A 22,963-nucleotide genomic window follows, 5' to 3' on the forward strand; every position below is an offset into this window, starting at 1 on the left:
AGGCTAGCTAAGGACTGTATGAATGTGTTAGATCAGCGTTGTAATAGCTGATCTTGCATCTGAGAGCAGAATATCTGTGGTGAAGAGGAGGGCTGGGATCGGATCCTCAGAGTGATCAGGTTCTGTTTGCTTTCCTCCCTATTAATGAGGATGAATCAGCACATTTTGTATAACGGCGTCTTCTTCCTAAACCACATCTAGAGTTCTGATTTGACACAGACGTCTCCTGCATCTACCCAATTAAAACCCCTGGCTGTCAGAGGAAGACTGGAGCCTGCTCCTACTATATGTCTGATGGCCTTGGGTTTCCTGTTTGCGTACTGAGCATGCTCAGAGGGCTCTGCCGGGAAGAGAGGAGAGCCCAGGCCTAGCTGTGTGCACTGAGCCCAGCTGATCCCCTTCTCCATGTGGCTGCTCCCTGAAATCAGACACCGCCGGGCCACACATCACACAGCTACAACCCCCTCCTTTCCCCTCTCTTTAGTCTACCCCCTTCCGCTCCACAGGCCGAGCTGAATGCTCTGCTCAGGGATCCAATGGCAACTTGAAGCCAGGCCCCATCCAAAGCCACACCCACACACCCAGTTACAGGCCTCTAGAGCTAACTCATGCTACACACTAACAGTAGGCCACAGAGATGGTTCAGATATCCATCACTCACGCAAGCCTCCCATTCGCATCACAGAGATTGTCACACAGATAATATTATCCATTGACTCCACTTAGGAGCAGGGTTTTAGACTAACTTTTTCAGTTGATGGCACCAGCACGATTTGGTCGCACCAATTATTCGACGCTGCGCAGCAATAATAACCTGACCTGTGTCCCATAATGCACCTGCATTCCATACAGAACCAGGCTAATAATGACTAGCCATCTTTTAAATTAGCATGCCCGGGCCAGTGCCAACGGAAAGCTACTGGCCTGAATAAAAATAATACTGGCCCGGGAAAGCGGATGATGTGCGCAACATTTAAATGTTATCTTTAATTTGCAGAATGAGCAAGTAGCCTATACCCTATAATGACCTACCCTCCATACACAAATCATTACATTTTAATTAACTAATTTATAAATAAAACCTTTGCGCAATGTCAAAAATGTGATGTTCTAAATCCACAACAATGCTTAAACCACATCAGGAGACCACTTTTGAGGTCTGGGAACAATCATTACAAGAAATTGGAGGGTGTCGTTGCCCTTTAGACTCAATTGCTCGCCTAGCAAGAGACTGTTGTGTTTGGCTAGCTGTGTTTTTGTTCTGTACAATGTACTGTGTAGGCTACATGTGATGGCAGAGTTTGCAAAACAAATGCCCCGCTATTGATTCAAATCATCATGATATCATTCTGCCAGGTAGGCCTACTTTGCAGGCAACATTTAATTGGGAAGGTTTTTTGAGAAAGCCTTTAGAAATGTTCTTTCAAACAGCGCATGATGACTGAATTGCATATTGCAAAGATTCAACCTAGATTTCGGACAAAACTTTTTGAATACCTGGTTTGCATACCCATTGTTGCATACCCATTGTTGTTTGAATAAATCTCGATAATAATACATTTTTTAAAAGCTAATTGTGAAGCAAAAACTAACATGACCAGCTAAAAACATTCACTGGCACCCTAAAAATGGTGTCGCACTGCCAAGTCAAAGGGTCGCAAATACAAGTGCTTTGGTCGCAGTTTTAAGGCCTGCTTAGGAATTACTTTCAGTGCTTGACTTGGGCAGGAGCTTACCGGAACTGAGTACCGGCACCTCAAATGTTCTACTGTTTGAGTTCCTACACCTCTTATAGAATATTAGCTCAAAAGTATTGTGGGGTTCCTGCACCTAAATATAAAACAGTACCTAAAATGAGTACCGGTACCTATTTCAGTCAAAGTCAGGCACTGGTTACTTTATAGAGATGGGTCAGACGGTCATATGTCACGTCTCACTCCCTGCCTGGATGCATCAACATGTTTTGTCATACATTTTAAAAAGAGCAACTTTTTGACACCTAAACATGCAGGTCCCGCCTGCCTGTTTAAACAGAGTATAACAGGTTTGCCACATAATCTAATAACAGTGTTATGCCTTGAGCCCAGCCACCCTTGTGACACGTGGGCGCCTCATGCCCTGTGTAAATCTAATTAAACATGGTCTAACCCAAACAAAGCACCAACATGCAATTATCCAGCGTAGCCCTACAACCCACCCTCAGTCACAGAGAACAGACAGGTCTCTATCTATCACTCACTCAACCCAATGTTATGTACACATACATCCTATGTACTATCTATATAATGAATGCATTTCTCTCTTTTATTCTTAGGTTCCTTTAATCCAAATATTTCAACAACACTATATAATTTACATGTCACCAAAATATAACTTTTAATTAGCAATGGAAAATAGCCATACTATGTTTTGATGCTTTGAATCCATTTCCCAGATGCACCACAGACAGATTTTGGATTAAAGTGGAGTACTTACATATAGCGGAGCTTGCTGTGGATTTAGTTTCATGACACTGGACACTGTGGAGAGAGGAGAGAGAGAGCATCACTGTTAATAAATGTAGTAGTAAACCCAGAAGCAGAGGTCAGCATGAGGTAAGCAGCCATTATATAGCCTCACACTACCACTTCTCTGTATCAGTCCACATAACAGGCCAACAGCCTGAGTCAGACCACGGATAGTGGTTTGGGCTGCAGCAGCACCAGGCTTGGGATCAGACGAGGCATTTAACAGACAAAATCAGGCCTAATAACCATAATTAAGAGCACATTACAGTAACTTAGCTGTCTGGGCCTATAATGGCCACCCTGTTTCTCCTTTTTCCATTTTCTATAAACTAAGGCATCTAACTGGTGGGTCCATATGATTTCAATCACTTTCTGACTGCACCCCTTTTGATTCAAACGAAACCTTCCATATATGTTTGACCATGGTAGAAGTGGTCAGAAAGTTACTTTTTGAACCTAACTGCCAAAACATTCAGGAGATTGAGGTGCTCAAAGTTAGGCCATGTTGCATACCCCACCCTATCATGTCTTTATCACTGAAAAAGATAAACGGTTGAGTTTGATATGATTTTGATAGCTTACAAACAGGGTTGTCACCCTATTTCATGATTTATTGAAAAAATAAGCGTTTTAATTAAACTTGTCATTTTTTTAGCTTTAATGTAAATTATCTAAAAATGAGTAAACATTTTCATATACAGTATGATGCAGCTTAGACCCTATTTTACATAATCTGAGGTGTTTGTGTTGTGCCTTCCATCGGTTGAGACAGAGCATACTCTTGAATACAAGGTAGGTGTCATGTATTGGCTGATAAATGTACTTAAATGTGAATAAACTTTAAACTTTCAAATGGTACCACAAAGATGGTTGACTTAAGTGGGAATATCCATTGTTCTAAATTAAACCGTCGCTCCTCCATAGGAACCCTTTTGAAATCATAGAAATATAGATAATAGAATAGACATTCCCATTCAAGTTGGCATTCGACGGTGGGTGGACCAGCAGCCAATCTTTCTGGTAGTAATTGGAAGTAAAAGGTTCAATTCAATTTATATTTCAATGATGTACCAACAAAATTGCAGTGGTCTGAAAGGATAGGTCCATTCTAAGATTGACATTTCTAAGATTGAAATTACACCCACCTTGTATTCAAGAGTATGCTGTGTCTCAACCGATGACGGGCACAACACAAACACCTCAGACGATGTAAAATGGATGTCTTATGGTGGGGTGAGGTATGAAAAATGGGTCAACTTTGAGGCCCTCTATCTCCTGAATGTTTTGGCATTCAGGTCCAAAAAGTCCCTTCCTGACCACTTCTACCACGGGCAAACGTATGAAAGGTTTCCTTCAAATCAAAAGGGGTGCAGTCAGAAAGTAAATGAAATCATATGGAACAACTCTGCTTTCTTTGTGTGTAGAACACTGCAGACTGAGAGAGAGAGACCATTCCTGAGGTTTGGGCATTTGTTGTTGATGATTAAGGTCTAAATAGTTTTGTATTTTCTGTGCTGTTTTAATTGCCAAACACTACGCCACGCCCACGGACGTTAGTTTCATCTCCGCAACGAGTTTGGATATGACTACCTGCCCGACCCTTCACCGAATGTGAACACGTTCTGGGCAATCTGATTTGACCAGAATACGATGGGTTGAGCCAGAGACAGAACACACATGGGTAAAGCGGTGGTTTGAAAATGTGTCATTGGTTTTGATACTCTCATAGGTTAGAGATGATCCAATCAATTATTTAGCTTTTTTTTTTTTTTTTTTTTACTGAAATATCACATTTACATAAGTATTCAGACCCTTTACTCAGTACTTTGTTGAAGCACATTTGGCAGCGATTACAGCATCGAGTCTTCTTGGGTATGACGCTACAAGCTTGGCACACCTGTATTTGGGGAGTTTCTCCCATTCTTCTCTGCAGATCCTCTCAAGCTCTGTCAGGTTGGATGGGGAGCGTTGCTGCACAGCTATTATCAGGTCTCTCCAGAGATGTTCAATCGGGTTCAAGTCTGGGCTCTGGCTGGGCCACTCATGGACATTCAGAGACTTGTCCCGAAGCAACTCCTGCGTTGTCTTGGCTGTGTGCTTAGGGTCGTTGTCCTGTTGGAAGGTGAACCTTCGCCCCAGTCTGAGGTCCTGAGTGCTCTGGAGCAGGTTTTCATCAAGGATCTCTCTGTACTTTGCTCCGTTCATCTTTCCCTCGATCCAGACTAGTCTCCCAGTCCATGCCGCTGAAAAACATCCCCACAGAATGATGCTGCCACCACCATGCTTCACCTTAGGGATGGTGCCATGTTTCCTCCAGATGTGACGCTTGGCATTCAGGCCAAAGAGTTCAATCTTGGTTTCATCAGACCAGAGAATCTTGTTTCTCATGGTCTGAGAGTCTTTAGGTGCCTTTTGGCAAACTCCAAGTGGGCTGTCATGTGCCTTTTACTGAGGAGTGGCTTTCGTCTGCACACTCTACCATTAAGGCCTGATTGGTGGAGTGCTGCAGAGATGGTTGTCCTTCTGGAAGGTTCTCCCATCTCCACAGAGGAACTCTAGAGCTCTGTCAGAGTGACCATCGGATTCTTGGTCACCTCCCTTCCACCCCTATTGCTCAGTTTGGGCTCGCGGCCAGCTGTGTTCTTAGGGACCTTCAATGCTGCAGACATTTTTTAGTACCCTTCCCCAGATCTGTACCTCGACACAATCCTGTCTCGGAGCTCTACGGACAATTTCTTCAACCTCATGGCTTGGTTTTTGCTCTGACATGCACTGTCAAATTGTGGGACCTTATATAGACAGGTGTGTGCCTTTCCAAATCATGTCCAATCAATTAAATTTACCACAGGTGGACTCCAATCAAGTTGTAGAAACATCTCAAGGATGATCAATGGAAACAGGATGCACCTGAGCTCAATTTTGAGTCTCATAGCAAAGGGTATGAATACTTATGTAAATAGGTTATTTCTGTTTTGTATTTTTAATAAATTGTGGCACCGTCATAGGATGCCACCTTTCCAACAAGTCAGTTCGTCGATTTTCTGTCCTGCTAGAGCTGCCCCGGTCAACTGTTAGTGCTGTTATTGTGAAGTGGAAACGTCTAGGAGCAACAACGGCTCAGCCACGAAGTGGTAGGACACACAAGCTCACAGAACGGGACCGCCGAGTGCTGAAGCGCGTAAAAATCGTCTGTCCTCAGTTGCAACACTCACTACCGAGTTCCAAACTGCCCCTGGAAGCAACGTCAGCACAAGAACTGTTCGTCTGGAGCTTCATGAAATGGGTTTCCATGGCCAAGCAGCCTAAAACAAGCCTAAGATGACCATGTGCAATGCCAAGTGTCGGCTGGAATGGTGTAAAGCTCACCGTCATTGGACTCTGGAGAAGTGGAAACGCGTTCTCTGGAGTAATTAATCGCGCTTCACCATCTGGCAGTCTGACGGACGAATCTGGGTTTGACGGATGTCAGAAGAACGCTACCTGCCCGAATGCATTGCGCCAACTGTCAAGTTTGGAGGAAGAATAATGGTCTGGGGCTGTTTTTCATGGTTCGGTCTAGACCCCTTGGTTCCAGTGAAGGGAAATCTTAACGCTACAGCATACAATGGCATTCTAGACGATTTTGTGCTTCCAACTTTGTGGCAACAGTTTGGAGAAGGCCCTTTGCTGTTTCAGCCTCTGTGCACAAAAATGAGCTTCATACAGAAACGATTTGTCGAGATCAGTGTGGAAGAACTTGACTGGCCAGCACAGAGCCCTGACCTCAACCCCATCGAGCACCTTTGGGATGAATTGGAACACCGACTGCGAGCCAGGCCTAATCGCCCAACATCAGTGCCCGACCTCACTAATACTCTTGTGGCTGAATGGAAGCAAGTCCCCGCAGCAATGTTCCAACATTTAGTGGAAAGCCTTCTCAGAAGAGTGGAGCCTGTCATAGCAATAAAGCTCAACGAGCAGGTGTCCACATACTTTTGGTGATGTAGTGAATGAAGCGAACGACAGAGCAGCAGAAGAATTTAGTGTGAGTCGTCAGGCTACTGTTTTCATGGACTGGAGGTTTAAAAACTGTCTGTGAAGATGTGGTGGAACTTGACTCCCTTGAGCAGCCGATTCCTTTGCATACATTTCTTGTAATCTCTACAGTCACATCCAGAATTATTGGCAACCTTGATAAAGAGGAGCAAGAAGACTGTATAAAATAAATAATACAAATACTGATCTATACTGTATGCTACAAAAATGGGAACAAAAATGAGAATATTATTTTATACTAATACAATTGCTCAAATAAAGTATTTGTAATAATTGATATATTAAGTATTAATTTATATTATTAATATATAATCAAATATATAGCACACATCCACAAAGAAATTAAAACCTGTGGCTTGAATGGAGGAGGGCAGTCCATAAGCGCAGACAAAGGGTATCAAGGATCTGGAAAGATTCTGTATGGAGAAATGATCAATGGTCCCTCCCAACGTGTTCTCCAATCTCATAGAACATTTTATTAAAAGTCTCAGTGACGTTATCCTCGCAAGGTGAGGTACTGAAAGGTATAGAAAACAGGGGTGCCAATAATTCGGACCCCTATCTTTTAGAAAAATATATTACCTGTTAAATCAAACATCTTTATCTGAGCAATTGTATTAGTATAAAATAATCTACTTTTTCCAATCATATAATATTGCTCAGTATTTGTATTATTTATTTTATAGTCTTTTTTGCTCATCTTTATCATTGGTGCCAATCATTTTGGGTCTGACTGAAGTATTGAATGAAAACAAAATCATGTAATGTCCTGATTCAAAGTCAGCTGGTCTGTGTGATGTGGCTCTGTTCAAAGCAGCAACAGGAAGTGTCTCCATTGAGATGTGAACAGAGAGGCCTAACAGTCCTGGCTGGCACGAGCCCTGCCATTCATCCCAAACATGTCACTTTGCATTACAAGTAGAGTCCCATAGATATGAACAGGAAGACAGGCAGAGCAACTGTGCAGGGCCACTGAACACAACAGACAATGTTGCACTGCAGTGAGTAATGGCATCTTTTAAAGAGAGAGTCACATTAGATGTTCAACTGCAATACTTACTTCCTCTTTAACTTTATTTCCTCATGTACTGTGAACTCACTTTGAACTTGCACCAGTTATTATATTATCTTTGATCAATGCATAAAACCACACAAACATGCTTGAGGCTGCCTGCTTTTGTGCACAGAGTGACTGTAACACAGACACACACCTCAACTCAGGTTTATATTTTGAGAAAACAGAGCAGGTCTGAGACGGTGTCCTATTTTTTTTATTGTCACATTGTCAGGGCGTGTGTAGGTGTGGTGTAGGAAATCAGATGCAGGACGCAGACGGTAGGTTCCAAAAGCTGTATTCCGACCCAAACACAGGCAACAGGGCAACAAAGCCCAACAGCTAAACTACGCCAAAGGCGTGTAGGCAAAATGCGCACAAAACAGGTGCGACAAAATATGTAGTGCACGAAACAAGTGCAAACGAGCTCCAGCGCAGTGGAGAGAAATATGCTCAACCGAGCAAACACAACACTGACGAAAACAATCACACACAACACAAGACAAACACAACGAGAAACTTATAGGATACTAATCACGTAAAACAGAAACAGGTGTGACACAAACAGACAAAAGCAAACGAACATGAAAACATAAATCGGTGGCAGCTAGAATTCCGGAGACGACGAACGCCGAAGCCTGCCCGAACAAGGGAGAGAGGCAGCCTCGGCCGAAACCGTGACAGTACCCCCCCCTTGACGCGCGGCTCCAGACGCGCGCCGACTCCGGCCTTGGGGACGACCCGGAGGCCGCGGCGCAGGGCGCGTCGGATACCCCCGATGGAATTCCGTCAGGAGCGACGGGTCCAAGATGTCTCTCCTCGGCACCCAGCACCGCTCCTCCGGACCGTACCCCTCCCACTCCACTAGATACTGAAGACCCCCTCTCCGACGTCTAGAATCCAAGATGGATCTCACGGTGTACGCCGGTGCCCCCTCGATGTCCAACGGGGGCGGGGGGGTCTCCAAGATCTCATGTTCTTGGAGCGGGCCTGCTACCACCGGCCTGAGAAGGGACACATGGAACGAGGGGTTAATACATTTATACTCCACTGGCAACTGTAATCTATAACAAACCTCGTTCAACCTTCTCAGGACTTTAAATGGCCCTACAAACCGCCGACCCAGTTTCCGACAGGGCAGGCGGAGGGGCAGGTTTCTGGCAGAGAGCCAGACTCGATCTCCAGGTGCGTACACAGGCCCCTCACTGCGGTGTAGGTCGGCGCTCGTCTTCTGTCGACGTATGGCACGCTGCAGATGGACGTGTGCAGCGTTCCACGTCTCCTCCGAGCGCCGCACCCACTCATCCACAGCGGGGGCCTCGATCTGGCTCTCATGCCATGGTGCCAGAACCGGCTGGTACCCTAAAACACACTGAAAAGGGGTTAGTTGGGTGGAGGAGTGGCGAAGAGAGTTCTGTGCCATCTCAGCCCAGGGCACATATCTCGCCCACTCCTCCGGCCGGTCCCGGCAGTATGTTCTGAGAAACCTGCCCACATCCTGGTTTACGCGTTCCACCTGCCCATTACTCTCCGGGTGGTAACCCGAGGTGAGACTCACCGAGACCCCCAACCGCTCCATAAAAGCTCTCCAGACTCTGGAGGTGAATTGGGGACCCCGGTCAGCCACAATGTCCTCGGGCACCCCGTAGTGCCGGAACACATGAGTGAATAGTGCTTCGGCGGTTTGTAGGGCAGTAGGAAGACCCGGCATGGGGAGCAAACGACAGGCCTTAGAGAACCGATCCACAACGACCAGGAGTGTAGTATTCCCTTGAGAGAGGGGAAGGTCAGTTATAAAATCCACCGAGAGGTGGGACCATGGTCGTTGTGGAACGGGCAGGGGTAGTAACTTACCCCTAGGCAGATGTCTAGGCGCCTTACACTGGGCGCACACCGAGCAGGAGGAAACATAAACCCTCACATCCCTGGCCAACGTAGGCCACCAATATTTGGCACTAAGACAGTGCACTGTCCGGCCGATACCCGGATGTCCAGAGGAGGGTGACGTGTGAGCCCAATAGATCAATCGATCCCGACACTCGAGCGGAACATACTTCCGACCCTCCGGGCATTGTGGTGGACTAGGGTCGGTGCGTAATGCCCGCTCGAGCTCAGAATCGAGCTCCCACACCACCGGTGCCACTAGACACGACTCCGGCAGTATGGGAGTGGGCTCCACGGACCTCTCCTCCCCGTCATACCGCCGAGACAGTGCATCTGCCTTACCGTTTTGTGACCCAGGGATGTAGGTGATCTTAAAAGAGAAACGGGTCAAAAACATACTCCATCTAGCCTGTCGAGGGTTCAGCCTCCTCGCTGCCCGGATGTACTCCAGGTTACGGTGGTCCGTCAAAATGAGGAAAGGGTGTTGAGCCCCCTCAAGCCAGTGCCTCCACACCTTAAGGGCTTGGACCACAGCTAACAGCTCCCTGTCCCCTACGTCATAATTTCGCTCCGCCGGGCTGAGCTTCTTGGAATAGAAGGCAACGGGGCGGAGTTTAGGTGGCGCGCCTGACCGTTGGGACAGCACGGCGCCAATACCGGCTTCAGACGCGTCCACCTCTACCTGAAATGGTAAGGAGGGATCCGGATGCGCCAGCACCGGAGCCGAGGTGAACAGGTCCTTCAGCTTCTTAAAAGCCCTGTCCGCCTCGACTGACCACTGCAGACGCACCGGGCCCCCCTTTAAGAGAGACGTGATGGGAGCTGCCACCTGCCCAAAACCCCGGATAAACCTCCGGTAGTAATTCGCAAACCCCAAAAACTGCTGCACCTCTTTCACAGTGGTTGGTGTTTGCCAATTACTCACGGCTGACACTCGGTCTACCTCCATCTCCACCCCTGACGCAGACAACTGATACCCCAAGAAGGAAATCGACTCCTGGAAAAACAGACACTTCTCTGCCTTCACATACAGGTCGTGCTCCACCAGCCTCCGCAACACTCTGCGCACCAGGGCCACATGCTCGACACGGGTAGGTGAGTACACGAGGATGTCATCTATGTACACCACCACTCCCTGTCCCTGCATGTCCCTGAAGATCTCATCCACGAATGATTGGAACACTGACGGAGCATTCATCAACCCGTATGGCATGACGAGATACTCGTAATGGCCCGAGGTGGTACTAAAGGCTGTTTTCCATTCATCATCCTTCCTGATGCGCACCAAGTTGTACGCGCTCCTGAGATCTAATTTCGTGAAGAAACGCGCCCCATGCAACGACTCAGTCATGGTCGCAATCAGCGGGAGTGGATAACTATACTTCACCGTAATCTGATTGAGACCACGGTAGTCGATGCACGGACGCAACCCCCCATCCTTCTTCTTCACGAAAAAGAAACTCGAGGACGCGGGGGAAGTGGACGGCCGTATGTATCCTTGTCTCAGTGATTCGTCTATGTAAACCTCCATAGCTTTCTTCTCCTCCTGAGACAGAGGATACACATGACTCCGTGGGAGCGCAGCTCCTGCCTGAAGGTCTATCGCACAATCCCCCTGCCTATGGGGTGGCAATCGCGTCGCCCTCGCCTTACTAAACGCGATAGCCAGATCCCCATACTCAGGTGGAATGTGCAATGCGGGCACCTGGTTTGGACTTTCCACCGAGGTAGCCCCTAAGGAAACGCCCAAACATCTACCCACACACTGAGCAGACCACTCCTTCAGAGCCCTCTCCTGCCACGAAATAACGGGGTTATGGGTACTTAACCAGGGCATGCCCAGCACCACCGGATACGCAGGAGAGTCAATCAGAAACAGTTGTATTATCTCCTGATGACTCCCCTGCGCACACATCCTAAGTGGCGCCGTGACCTCCCTGATTAAGCCCGTACCCAACGGACGACTATCTAGGGCGTGAACGGGAAAAGGAACTTCCACAGGGAGAAGGGGAAACCCTAACTCTAAACAAAACTTCTTATCAATGAAATTCCCAGCCGCGCCTGAATCTACCAGCGCCTTACACTGGGAATGAGGTGCCACCTGCGGAAAACACACAGGCATACAAAAATGGGCAACAGTGAGCTCTGGGTGAGTGGGGCGCCTACTCACCTGGAGGGAATCCCCAGTGCGGGACCTGTCGTCATCTCCCCGAGGAGGCCATCCCCAGCACCTAGCCGCGGTGTGTCCTCCCCGACCACAGTTGGTGCAGTGGATGGACCCCCCACTCTGCCGACTCCTCCTACCTCTAGCGCCAGCGCCCCCGAGCTCCATAGGACACGGCTCGGGTGCGCTGGAGGATGGAATGGACGGACCCCCCTCAGGACGTCCGCGGGTAGCCAATAGGTTATCCAACCTAATTGACATGTCGACCAGCTGGTCGAAAGTGAGACTGGCGTCCCGACAGGCCAGCTCCCGACGGACGTCCTCTCTGAGGCTACATCGGTAGAGATCGATGAGGGCCCGATCATTCCACCCTGCATCTGCCGCTAGAGTACGGAATTCGAGTGCGAATTCCTGGGCACTCCTCCTCCCCTGCCTAAGGAAGACCAGACGCTCCCCCGCCGCTTTCCCCTCCGGGGGATGGTCGAACACCGCCCTAAAGCGGCGGGAGAACTCGGTGTAGGTGATGGTCGTGGCGTCGATCTTCCTCCACTCTGCGTTGGCCCACTCCAACGCTTTACCGGCCAGGCAGGAGATTAGGGCGGACACGCTCTCATGCCCTGAAGGTGCCGGATGGACTGTGGCCAGGTACAGCTCGACCTGGAGCAAGAACCCCTGACACCCAGCCGCTGTCCCGTCGTAAGCCCTCGGGAGAGATAGACGGACTCCTCGATGTTCCGGTGCTGGAACGGGCGGGCTGACCGATGGTGCTGGCTGGGCGGGCGGTGGTGGAGGCGAACCCCAGCCTCGGAGTGTGGAAATAACCTCCTGCAGGGCGTTCCCCATCTGCAGGAGTTGCTCCTGCTGATCCCGAACCTGGGCTTCCAGTCTTGTCTGGGCTGCTTCTGCTCCTGCTGATTCCATGGGTGGTGTGTGATTCTGTCAGGGCGTGTGTAGGTGTGGTGTAGGAAATCAGATGCAGGACGCAGACGGTAGGTTCCAAAAGCTGTATTCCGACCCAAACACAGGCAACAGGGCAACAAAGCCCAACAGCTAAACTACGCCAAAGGCGTGTAGGCAAAATGCGCACAAAACAGGTGCGACAAAATATGTAGTGCACGAAACAAGTGCAAACGAGCTCCAGCGCAGTGGAGAGAAATATGCTCAACCGAGCAAACACAACACTGACGAAAACAATCACACACAACACAAGACAAACACAACGAGAAACTTATAGGATACTAATCACGTAAAACAGAAACAGGTGTGACACAAACAGACAAAAGCAAACGAACATGAAAACATAAATCGGTGGCAGCTAGAATTCCGGAGACGACGAACGCCGAAGCCTGCCCGAACAAGGGAGAGAGGCAGCCTCGGCCGAAACCGTGACACACATACACCAGATAGGTGCAGTGAAATGTGTTTTACAGTCTCAGCCACAGTAGTATGGTGCCCCTGGAGCAAATTAGGGTTAAGTGCCTTGCTCAAAGGCACATCGACTGATTTTTCACCTTGTCGGCTCGGGTATTCAAACCAGCGACCTTTCATTTACTGGCCCTGTCGCCCTTGACATGCTGTGGAATCTCACAGTGAGCTGCCGAGCATGATATCCACCTGTAACAGGGCGTTGGGCTCTAACCAGCTCTACCCGGGCATTAAAACATCTCGGCACCACACACTAGGCCTTACTCAGAGCAGAACAACACTGAACTAGTCACAACTAGCCTCTTTATTGTATCATTGGGGAAAATGTCCGCCCTTGTCAATCCATTACAGCGTCCATTTTATCTGTGAAGCAACCGTTCAATGGGAGCTGAGAGCTGAGTAAATGGAAAACCCGTCCTACTTATTGTTATCTTGTCCACCTTCTGTCTACTTAAGATGATAATCCACCCCCACTATTGTTTAGCAATCAGCCTCAAGTCACATTCTGCAGGGGGGAGTTTAAAGTAGCAATCTGATTATTAAGTCTCAAATCACACGGTGTACCCATGCCCACCAACAAAATGAAAAACGGATTTAAACAGACTTTAAACTGAATTGCAGTCTTGTAGGTGCCAGTCGGTCACATAGAGGGGCTCGCTAATCCTGCATTGTGAAGTCAAACTTCCAGTTATAATTCCCTTTAACACCACCAGCACAACTACACAGACCATAACTCTTCCCAACCCCCACTCTATAAGCCACTTCTGCAGCTCAAGCCTCAGCCACACTCTACCCCTGCTCTCGTCAAAGCCCACGTTCCAGTCCTAGCTTAACCCCAACCACCCTGAGTCCCAGGCTCTGTCTTAGCCCCAGTTCCAGTTCCAGCCCCAGCCTCAAGCACAGCTCTAGCCCCAGCCCCCTAGTCCCAGCTCTAGGACACAACTCCGTCCCCAGCCTCAGCCCCAGGCCAACCCTCGGCCCCAGACAGGAACCAGACAGCCTGGCCTGCCTCTGCTGCTGCTGGCCTCACTCACTAAGCAGGTACTGGTTTAACATGTAACTCGGTCCAAATACATCATCAGCTTCTCCACCTACTGAGCAGTGAAGTGATCACCACCAGCAAGGAACATCTCAATCTCTGCCAGCAGCCAGGACTAGGCAGGGACAGAGGGAGGAAAGAAGAGTGCTGAACAGTCTGCTGCTGAACATGGCTACAGAGGGGAGATTGAGAATGACGAAGGAAAAGAAACCGCAAAAAGAGACAAAAGTGGCTCCCTAAGGAAGAAAAACCCTCTAGGAGGGCCAGGAGAGCGACTGTAGCGGCGGACTGCAGAATCAGCAGAACGATTGCGGTTTTACACACCATATCAATTTTTCCACACCATATTTGTGTGCCTTGGCTAACTCTCTGGCAGCGCTGAAACTCGACCTGCCCACTATTCTAATTGGGGAGAGGACAGGACAGAACAGAGAGTGGGGGTCCAAATAGGGGGTATGGACAACGGGAAGCTCAGAGTCAGCTCAGCATCATGAATAAGAGGAGTGAGGGGGCATCCATCATGGGGCAGGTCATGCTCTCTATTCCTGGGTCAGTTTCTAGTTATTTCCTAAGTAAATGGGCTACTGTTGGAGACACACAGACAGGATAGAGGGATAATCAACTGCCTCTAATTATACCCACTGATCTCACCCTGACGCTCTAAGCCCTCACAGTCCAGTCCTGCAGACAGAAAGACAGCCAGACAGAGGGACGGACACACACAGCCCTACATACCGACTGACTGACTCCCACAAAGAGCTTGAACTCTGACCTATAAAGCATCTGGACATCCCCTGGCTGTCAAAAAGCTGTGAGGAAAGGAGATGCTAGCCAAGCTTGTCTTTCAGAATTTCACACCCTACACGCTTAGAAAAATTGATTCCAAAAGGGTTCTTCGGCTGTCCCCATAAGAGAACCCTTTTTGGTTCCAGGTAGAATTATTTTTGATTTCAGGTAGAACCCTTTTAGGTTCCATGAAGAACCCTATGTGAAAAAGGTTCTTCATGTAACGCAAAAGGGTTCTACATGGAACCAAAATGATTATATCTGGAACCAAAAAGGGTTTTTCAAAGGGTTCTCCTATGAGGACAGCCGAAGAACCATTTTAGGTTCTAGATAGCACCTTTTTTTCAAAGAGTGTACCATGCAGAATCTTTTTGTTCAAAAATCCTGAAGTTAAAACTACGCCAAAATAACACATACAGAATAGCTAGAACAAGAGTGAGATTATAGAGTACAATAGCAACATGATTTCCACTGTATCGTGAAACACTGTAACATGTTTCACAATAGTCGTATGTCCCCTGATTAATCCTTAAAAACATGCCAGGGTACCTGTGGTGCATGACGGAACACTGCCTGGGTATTATTCTATATATCTAGAAAAATATCCATTATTAACCTACAACATCCTCTGATCTTCAAAGGGAGAGAGTGGAGAGGGCCTGGCTGGGCTGCTGGGCTGCAGTTTTTGCGCAATAGACCACAGAACACAGAAGCCTTTAGCCCAAGCAAACCAGTACTGTTTTCAATCAAAATGGCTGCTACAGTTATGCAAGCAATGCTTTTGTCAACACAACAATTACGCTTGTACTTTTGGTTTTGCGGTCTCTCATCCCAAAAATTAGCGACAGCATGAAAAAAGGACCAGTGACTCGTTCTGCACTCGAAAACATTTTAGTAAAAGGCTAGAAAGTGCTTATTGGTGATAATGACGAAATGGAGCGTGCAGTCTGACAAAACACGACACAACTAACATATTAACTCTGTGTTATCCTTGGGTTGTGTACATCCTTGGGTTGTTGTCTCAGTCTGTGTGGATGAGAGGCGTGTGTGTGGAGTTGATTTGCTCTGCAACCACAGCCTCAGTGGCCTCATAAGAGCTTTAGTTTTATGGACTGTGGTGGTGATGGTGGTGAACTGGGTGGGTAATCAGCAAACAGAGGACACATACCTCAGTGTGGTAGAAAGAATAGCTGGTCCGCAACAAGAACAAGGTCAGTGAGTTTAACTTGATTTAGCTATCTGTAGAAACACAGACCAGCAACACGGATAGTTAGGGCAGGTTGCAAAGTCTGTCAGGTTAGAGACCTAGAAGTAGTGTTCCACTAAACAAAAATGGATAACTATGGTCAATCCCAGAACGTGTGGAGAACTGTGAGAACAGAGCCAGACACCCGTTTGTTTAGTCTAAGTAAATTCATCAAAACTACCTCGGCTCTCTGGTCTCTGTTAGGGGGGAATTAACCGCACTTAAACTGTCTCCTCTTAATAAAATCAAAAAGTACAACAGTTCTGGCGCACAACTAACATACTGCAAATCAAAGGGAGGACCCCAGTAGTCTAGAGAGAAGAGACAGCATTAATGTACTGTAGTTCAAGCCTAGGTAAGCCAATTCCCTGTTGCACTACACAATTACCAGCGATTTATATTATTGTGTGGATGTGGATGATGCTGAGACTGCACCATGAATGACATGAAGCCTGAAATAGGATAAGGTGATTATGGATTATCTGGCTAACGCTAGCCCATTCATTACATTACATTTGATTAGCTTTAACCCTCCGTCATCTACACAATAAGTAATTATATGAAAAGCATGGCAGCTATGAGGTATCATGGTATCAGAGCATGGCTGGAGCCCTGGCGGAGACTCTCATGCTGTTATATGTGCATGCCTCCGTCATGGTGGAGGAATGCGTGAACAATCTGAGCTACAGGGGCTGATGTTCATTCACAAGGGCCTGCAGAAATAGTTTGGATGTCAATGTCCCCTTCCTGGTGGTTTTGGACTGTGTGTGTGTGTGTGTGTGTGTGTGTGTGTGTGTGTGTGTGTGTGTGTGTGTGTGTGTGTGTGTGTGTGTGGCTACAGAGCTGATAACAGTGCATGGAGGGCTGGTGCGCGTACACAAACACCCATACAGATACACACACACCCTTGTGACATCAACAGGATGTAGCATGTGGGACAGTCTCTAAGGGACTTCCCCCTGGAACATGAGAAAGCCTTTGTACTGTGGGCCAGTCAGTCCCTCTGAGAGGTCAGGGGTCATGTGCAGCTAAGATCATCCCCTGAAGGCAGATAGATAGCAGCATTACACAACTGGTTACGTAGCTTATACCAATATGCAGGAAAACAGGCTACATGGCAAAGGTTATGGGCTATTTGTATTTTTCTTAATCAAAGCCTGGATGTCTCTCTATGAACAAGCAGTCATGTGGTAGGAACAAACCATTACGTTACATAATGGTTACATTAAGGAACCATTCACTAGGGAAATACCAGCTTCATTTAACACCTTCAAAGCTCTCCAGCTTATCTACTCTACCATGACAGGTTTCCAATTTTGGCAAACAATGTTTCATGCATTCAATACCTTTTTTATCTATCACACTTGTTTACCATAGACTGCGGGATTCGCAGTCTACTTAACGCTATACTAGTATCTGTCTGTCACTCAAAGAGCTATTCAAGCAGCTAACAATGTAAACTTTCATGTTCGGAAAGTAGACACCCTAGCCTTACCTGATACCATTGGCACCACTGTGACCCAGGTAATAGCAAGGTACTCTTTCTAACACACACACACCAAATAACAGACAGACATACAATGTATTCTACAGTGGCACTTGTGATTTTCTCTTAACAGCTGATCAGAGAGTTTTGAGAGTGGATACACAAGTTTGATATCGTTACGAAGCTTAAAATCTTATATTTTCTACAGTATACAGAGCTTCAATGTATTTTGTGGTCCTGATAATGATTGAAAGTTACATATGTTTTACACATTTGTAATAAACCAGCTATTCTCATGTTCATTCACCAGTGATCTGCTAATTGCAAAGTAAAATGCTTTTAGGCCTACCTTCACTTTTAAATGAATTTAAATTTTTTTGGTGCATCTATCCATTTTGTCAGGTTATTGTTTATGCTAACTACCCACTGGGCACAGACGTAATTTCAACCTCAAGTTTTGATTTACATTTGGTTGAGATGTCAGCTAACGTGAATTCAACGTGAACTCAACAAAACATTTCATAATGTCATTGGATTTAGGTTAAAAGTTGGGTGAAAAAAAATGAAATTCCCTTACATTGATTACTTTTTGCAAATCCAATCAGTTTTCCACGTTGATTCAACGTCATTAGATAGATTTTTTGTTGTTGAAATGACGTGGAAACAACGTTGATGCAACCCGTTTTTGGCCAGTGGATAGCTAGTAGGGCTGTTCCCGCCTAAAAAAAAACATTAAAATTATAGACTGATCATGTCTTTGTCAGTGGGCAAACGTACAAAATCAGCAGGGGATCAAATACTTTTTTCCCTCACTGTAAATATAAACAGGACCAGCACCCAAAATGAGTACCGGAACCTATTTCAGTTTAAGTCACGGGGGGCCAGTATGAAAATGTATGCACTCACTAACTGTAAGTCGCTCTGGATAAGAGCGTCTGCTAAATGACTAAAATGTAAAAAAATATGTAAGTCAAGAACTGATAAGAAGCCTATTTTATGACGTTTCCATTGGATCAGAGCATTACATTTTTCCCTTTCACGCTGAGTGGTTATCGAAAGCGAGAGAGCTGGAAAGATTTTTCAAATGCATTGAGGAACTATTGTCATTCTAAATGGATGTAAAAACAGACTTCATTTGCTTGCTATTTGAGGTGAAGAAAACATTACTTTGAGAAGCTCCACAGATCATTAGTGGTGGTGTGTTAAGCCAATCAGAAATACTATCAGATCCCCAAATGGGCACATTTATATGCCTACATTTGCGCGCAGGCCAGGTAGCCTGTAGGCCTACTTCTATGCGTTTGTGTCCTTACTCAACATTGACAGCAGCACTCCAAACAAAAGACAATGACTAAATTGACAGAACTCGTAAATTGAATTAAATAAACCAAAACTTGTTTCTCACCAGTGTAGCATTGGTTGTGCACTCGACAATGAGAACTGGAAGACTGGAATAATAATATTGAATGCATTAAAAGAAATGACCACAACCAAAGTAACAAACATTGTAGATTAGAAATGATAGGAATTTATGCTTAATGTACTACTGATGATATATGTAATGGGGCATTGATATACATTAACAATCAAACGCAAACAACTCACACAAACAATTAAGTTATGAAACAATGAATGTCCACAAATTGGTGGGAGAGAGCACATTCTGGAGAGAGAAGTGCATTGTGCATCTGGGCGCATGGTCAATCAGACTTCTGCATTGGCCATGCTGTGATATGGCCTCAGCAGAAGTCAAGGCATTTATACTTCTTGCGCTTCGCGGAGCAGTACAGAACTGTTGTCAAGGAAGTGAGTTTGTGTTTATACAGGATGTACCGCCCCCCACCTACCGTCACCAATCATGTCAATGCGGAGCTATACAGAGCCCTCCGCATTGTTAAAACATTTGGGAGTATCTCTGATATACAACAACATTCTTAAGGCAATACGCATGCGTAAACTATGAAATCCGTTGAATGAAATTAATGTAGGAGTCAGGAATGCGTGTGTGCACCAACGATTTTTATGCATTTCAATGAAGGGAAAGGTAGGCACTGCATACGGCAATCGGCGATGCAGTTTTAGCAAATATGGGGATTTTGAGCATTCCAACCACCAGAATCATTGAGAAAAAAAACATTAGATAACAGAACATAATTTAACATTGATATATAATTTTATTTTTTATTTGGCTTTCATAACAGCTATTTTGATACAATTATGACAGGGTAGGGACTGCATGTCACTAATGTCCCCTAAAACAATTTTGGCACTGTGCGCATTTACTGTGAACACTGAGGCTGTTCCCGCTTTAAGTTACAGTTTTAACAGTGGCCAAGTAGGCTGCTGTGGCTATTTTATCATTACATTTACATTTACATTTTAGTCATTTAGCAGACGCTCTTATCCAGAGCGACTTACAGTTAGTGAATACATTTATTTTTTTTATAATGTAGGCCTACCAGAGTGGCCTACCATCAAAAACAATTGAGAAAAATGCATCTCATAACATTTTAACATGTAAATAGCTGTTCTGTCAGTAGCAGCAAATGTGTGGTGTTCAATGTAGGACTACATTCCATGAGACTTTTGAAAAAAACATGCAAGGCTTGACATTAACCTGTTTATCCACTTGTCCTTCAGACAAGGAGGTGACTGAAAATGTTGTATTGTTTGATGCAAGAAACCAATTTACAAAATTAAATGCATTATTAGAGAGAAACAGACAAATTATGCTACCCTCTGCCTATTGGCTACTTAGCTTTTTCAAGACTGTCTCAAAATGACAACACTGCCCCTTTAAGACATAAAAAAAGCTCTTTACCTGACTCGCTTTTCAAAGATGACTAGAAATGAACACATTTTGTGCTCTTGTAGGAAGCAACCACTCCCCCATTGTTGACTAGAAATGCTATAACTGGGCTAATAACTCACTAACTTCCAAAGAATATGAACAAATCTGCCCGGGTGGATACATGCAGCTCTGGCTTTGATATCAAAACAAGAGCATCTACTTGCGACCGCTAATGCTATAAATCAGAGTATGTGAGCGGATCGGAGCTGGAGCGGAGCGAGGAGCAGAGTGTGCCCAATTTGACTGGAGCGTGGAGCGAGATTCCCAAAGGCTGGAGCGTCGGCCTTCTCGCCCGCTCCAATTTCCCTCCAATAGTGCTCCAGTAGCGCTCACTTCACGAGCTCAGGGCATGCCCGGCCCAGCATGCATTTGTAGACTATTTGTGTGCTGCTATAGCCCCTTGCTTTAGCTACTGTCATGGAGTTCACTAAATATTTTCATAAAGAAACTGATAAAGCACACAGGTGCAAAATCAAGGTGAGTTACAAAGATGAGGACCAAGAGCAAGATAGGGAGTGTATTTAATTCTAAGTAAGTCACATCCTATATGCGCAATTTATAGCCTACAATGATTTAATACAACAAAACTTTGTTTAAATACTGAGCTCTTAATGTCCCTGACTCCCTACCAGCCTAGTGTGTCGCACTCGCAAATGTATTTCACAATGTATTTCTTTAAAGCCTATAGCCTTGAAATAATTGAAATAATATAGCCTAGCTAATTTTTGTTCCTTCTTAGGCTCCCTGTCTGGCTCCTGACCTATTTAGATTGTTTATATGCTGTTTAATATGACCTGTAGCCTATTTGAAATGATCAGCGCTTCTTACATTCACCTTTTCATGTTTAATAAAATACTTTTCATTCAAATCATATGGTTTGGTTTCAGTTCTTCAAAACCAAATGGTAGGTCCAGGTAGTCACAAAAATAGATGGGTGTTGGTTAAATTGTGATTTCAATTATTGGAGCGAATTTGGAGCAACAGTTTTTTTTCCTGTGACTGTGGAGCGTTTTTTAGTGGAGCGCTTAGTCTGAACATTTGCCCAAGCACTGCTTGAGCGGGATTTCCAACCACTCAACTCTGCTCACATACTTCGCTATAAACACAGTCCAGTTCAAAGTGAATGGCACATATCCATATATGGCAATTGCTATTTGCATATAGGCCTACTGCAGCTCTGATTGGTTATGATGCACCGGTCTGTGTAGAGTACAGGCCTGAGTCCTGCCTGTCAATGCAAAAGAATCCTTCTCCAATGCACTCTGCCTACAAGAAAATCTCTCATACAGTTAGTTTTACATACTAAGCCTTGCATAGTTCATTTTGTTACGGTATGTTATATTGAAAGTGGCTAATATTGCGTTGATTCAAGCATAATTCCCACAGTAGAGCGAAACGCTGATAGTGTTAACTAAAGGGGAAACTCTAGAAAGTTGAGTGAAATTCTCGTGCTTCTCTGCACGGTCTGATATTTATTATGTGTGGCAGTCCGCAGCTTAGAGGAAACATTGCACGTCACTAATCATGGAGCTCAACCAATCAGCTGTCTCACTGTTGAAGTCTCCATGCCGACAGACAAACAAAAACAGCTCGGACATTATAACTGACTGTTTGGAGATCCTTGCTGCAAGTCAATCTCCGGGATTTCTAATTGGAGCCTCAGCCATTCTGAGGGTTAGGGAACTGAACTGCTGGCAAATCAGAAGGGAATGTATTATGGCTACAGCTGGGACAGGATCATGATGTAGAAAGGCCAAGAGTGGTTTCAGATATATTAAATGTCTTCAAAATTACTCAACAACTGGTGATTCATCTCGCTGCGCTGTTAATGTGTTTTGTAAAACAATAGTGTCTAATCAGTCCTCACATCAATAGCCCCATAAAACACTAAACAGCCAGTTACCATGGAGATAAGAGTCGAGCAGAAATAGCCCTACGCTAGCTGTGTCTAAATCTGTCTAAATCTGTCTAAACAAGCCTTCTCAGTTTGGGGTGAGGGACTGTGTGTGACTGTGTGTGTTCTGAGGGGGGTGGGGTACAGGCATGTGTTCAGGTCAGGAGGGTGGAGGATGGTGGAGGATGGGGGTTTGATTGAGTTGAAGTTTAACCAGAGGCCTGGTTAATGCTCCCCCTCAATGGGTCACTTAATCTCTAAAGATCAGCGTTTATATGGCAGGCATTCAGTGTAAAAAATAAAAAAAGATTTTAGTTTATAGCATGTGGTAAAAATAAACGGAGACATCTTTGAAGTAAACATGGGTCTTCTTAAAAAGGTTTGGCATTTGAGTGGCTGCTCTGAACCAGTGAAGGGTTCTGGTGGAATGCATACCAAGGATGGAGAACACTCATAACAGACTGAGCATTTAAGGGGCCTGATAACAGCTTGACACTGAAGATGGCGGTGCCCAAATAGAGAGATTGCTAAGAGCCTGTTGAGAGGTTTTCATGCATGTGAGGAGCACTGGAGCACAGAAGAAAGCAAGGCT

General features: G+C 45.8%; 1 protein-coding gene across 9 annotated transcripts in view; it reads right to left on the reverse strand.

Moving 5' to 3' along the window:
• LOC311134489 (A-kinase anchor protein 13-like) overlaps positions 1 to 22,963 on the reverse strand; it is a 111,177-nt gene that overhangs the window by 81,740 nt on the left and 6,474 nt on the right. For all 9 annotated transcript variants that reach the window (XM_084168183.1, XM_084168187.1, XM_084168186.1 and 6 more), the window contains exon 2: positions 2,476 to 2,519. In XM_084168183.1, the coding sequence (XP_084024309.1) occupies positions 2,476 to 2,508 (33 nt within the window). In that variant the 5' untranslated portion in view covers positions 2,509 to 2,519. The remainder of the gene's footprint in view (positions 1 to 2,475; positions 2,520 to 22,963) is intronic.

This window comes from Coregonus lavaretus (assembly GCF_964263955.1).
Source record: "Coregonus lavaretus genome assembly, chromosome: 9".
Taxonomy (NCBI): Eukaryota; Metazoa; Chordata; class Actinopteri; order Salmoniformes; family Salmonidae; genus Coregonus; species Coregonus lavaretus.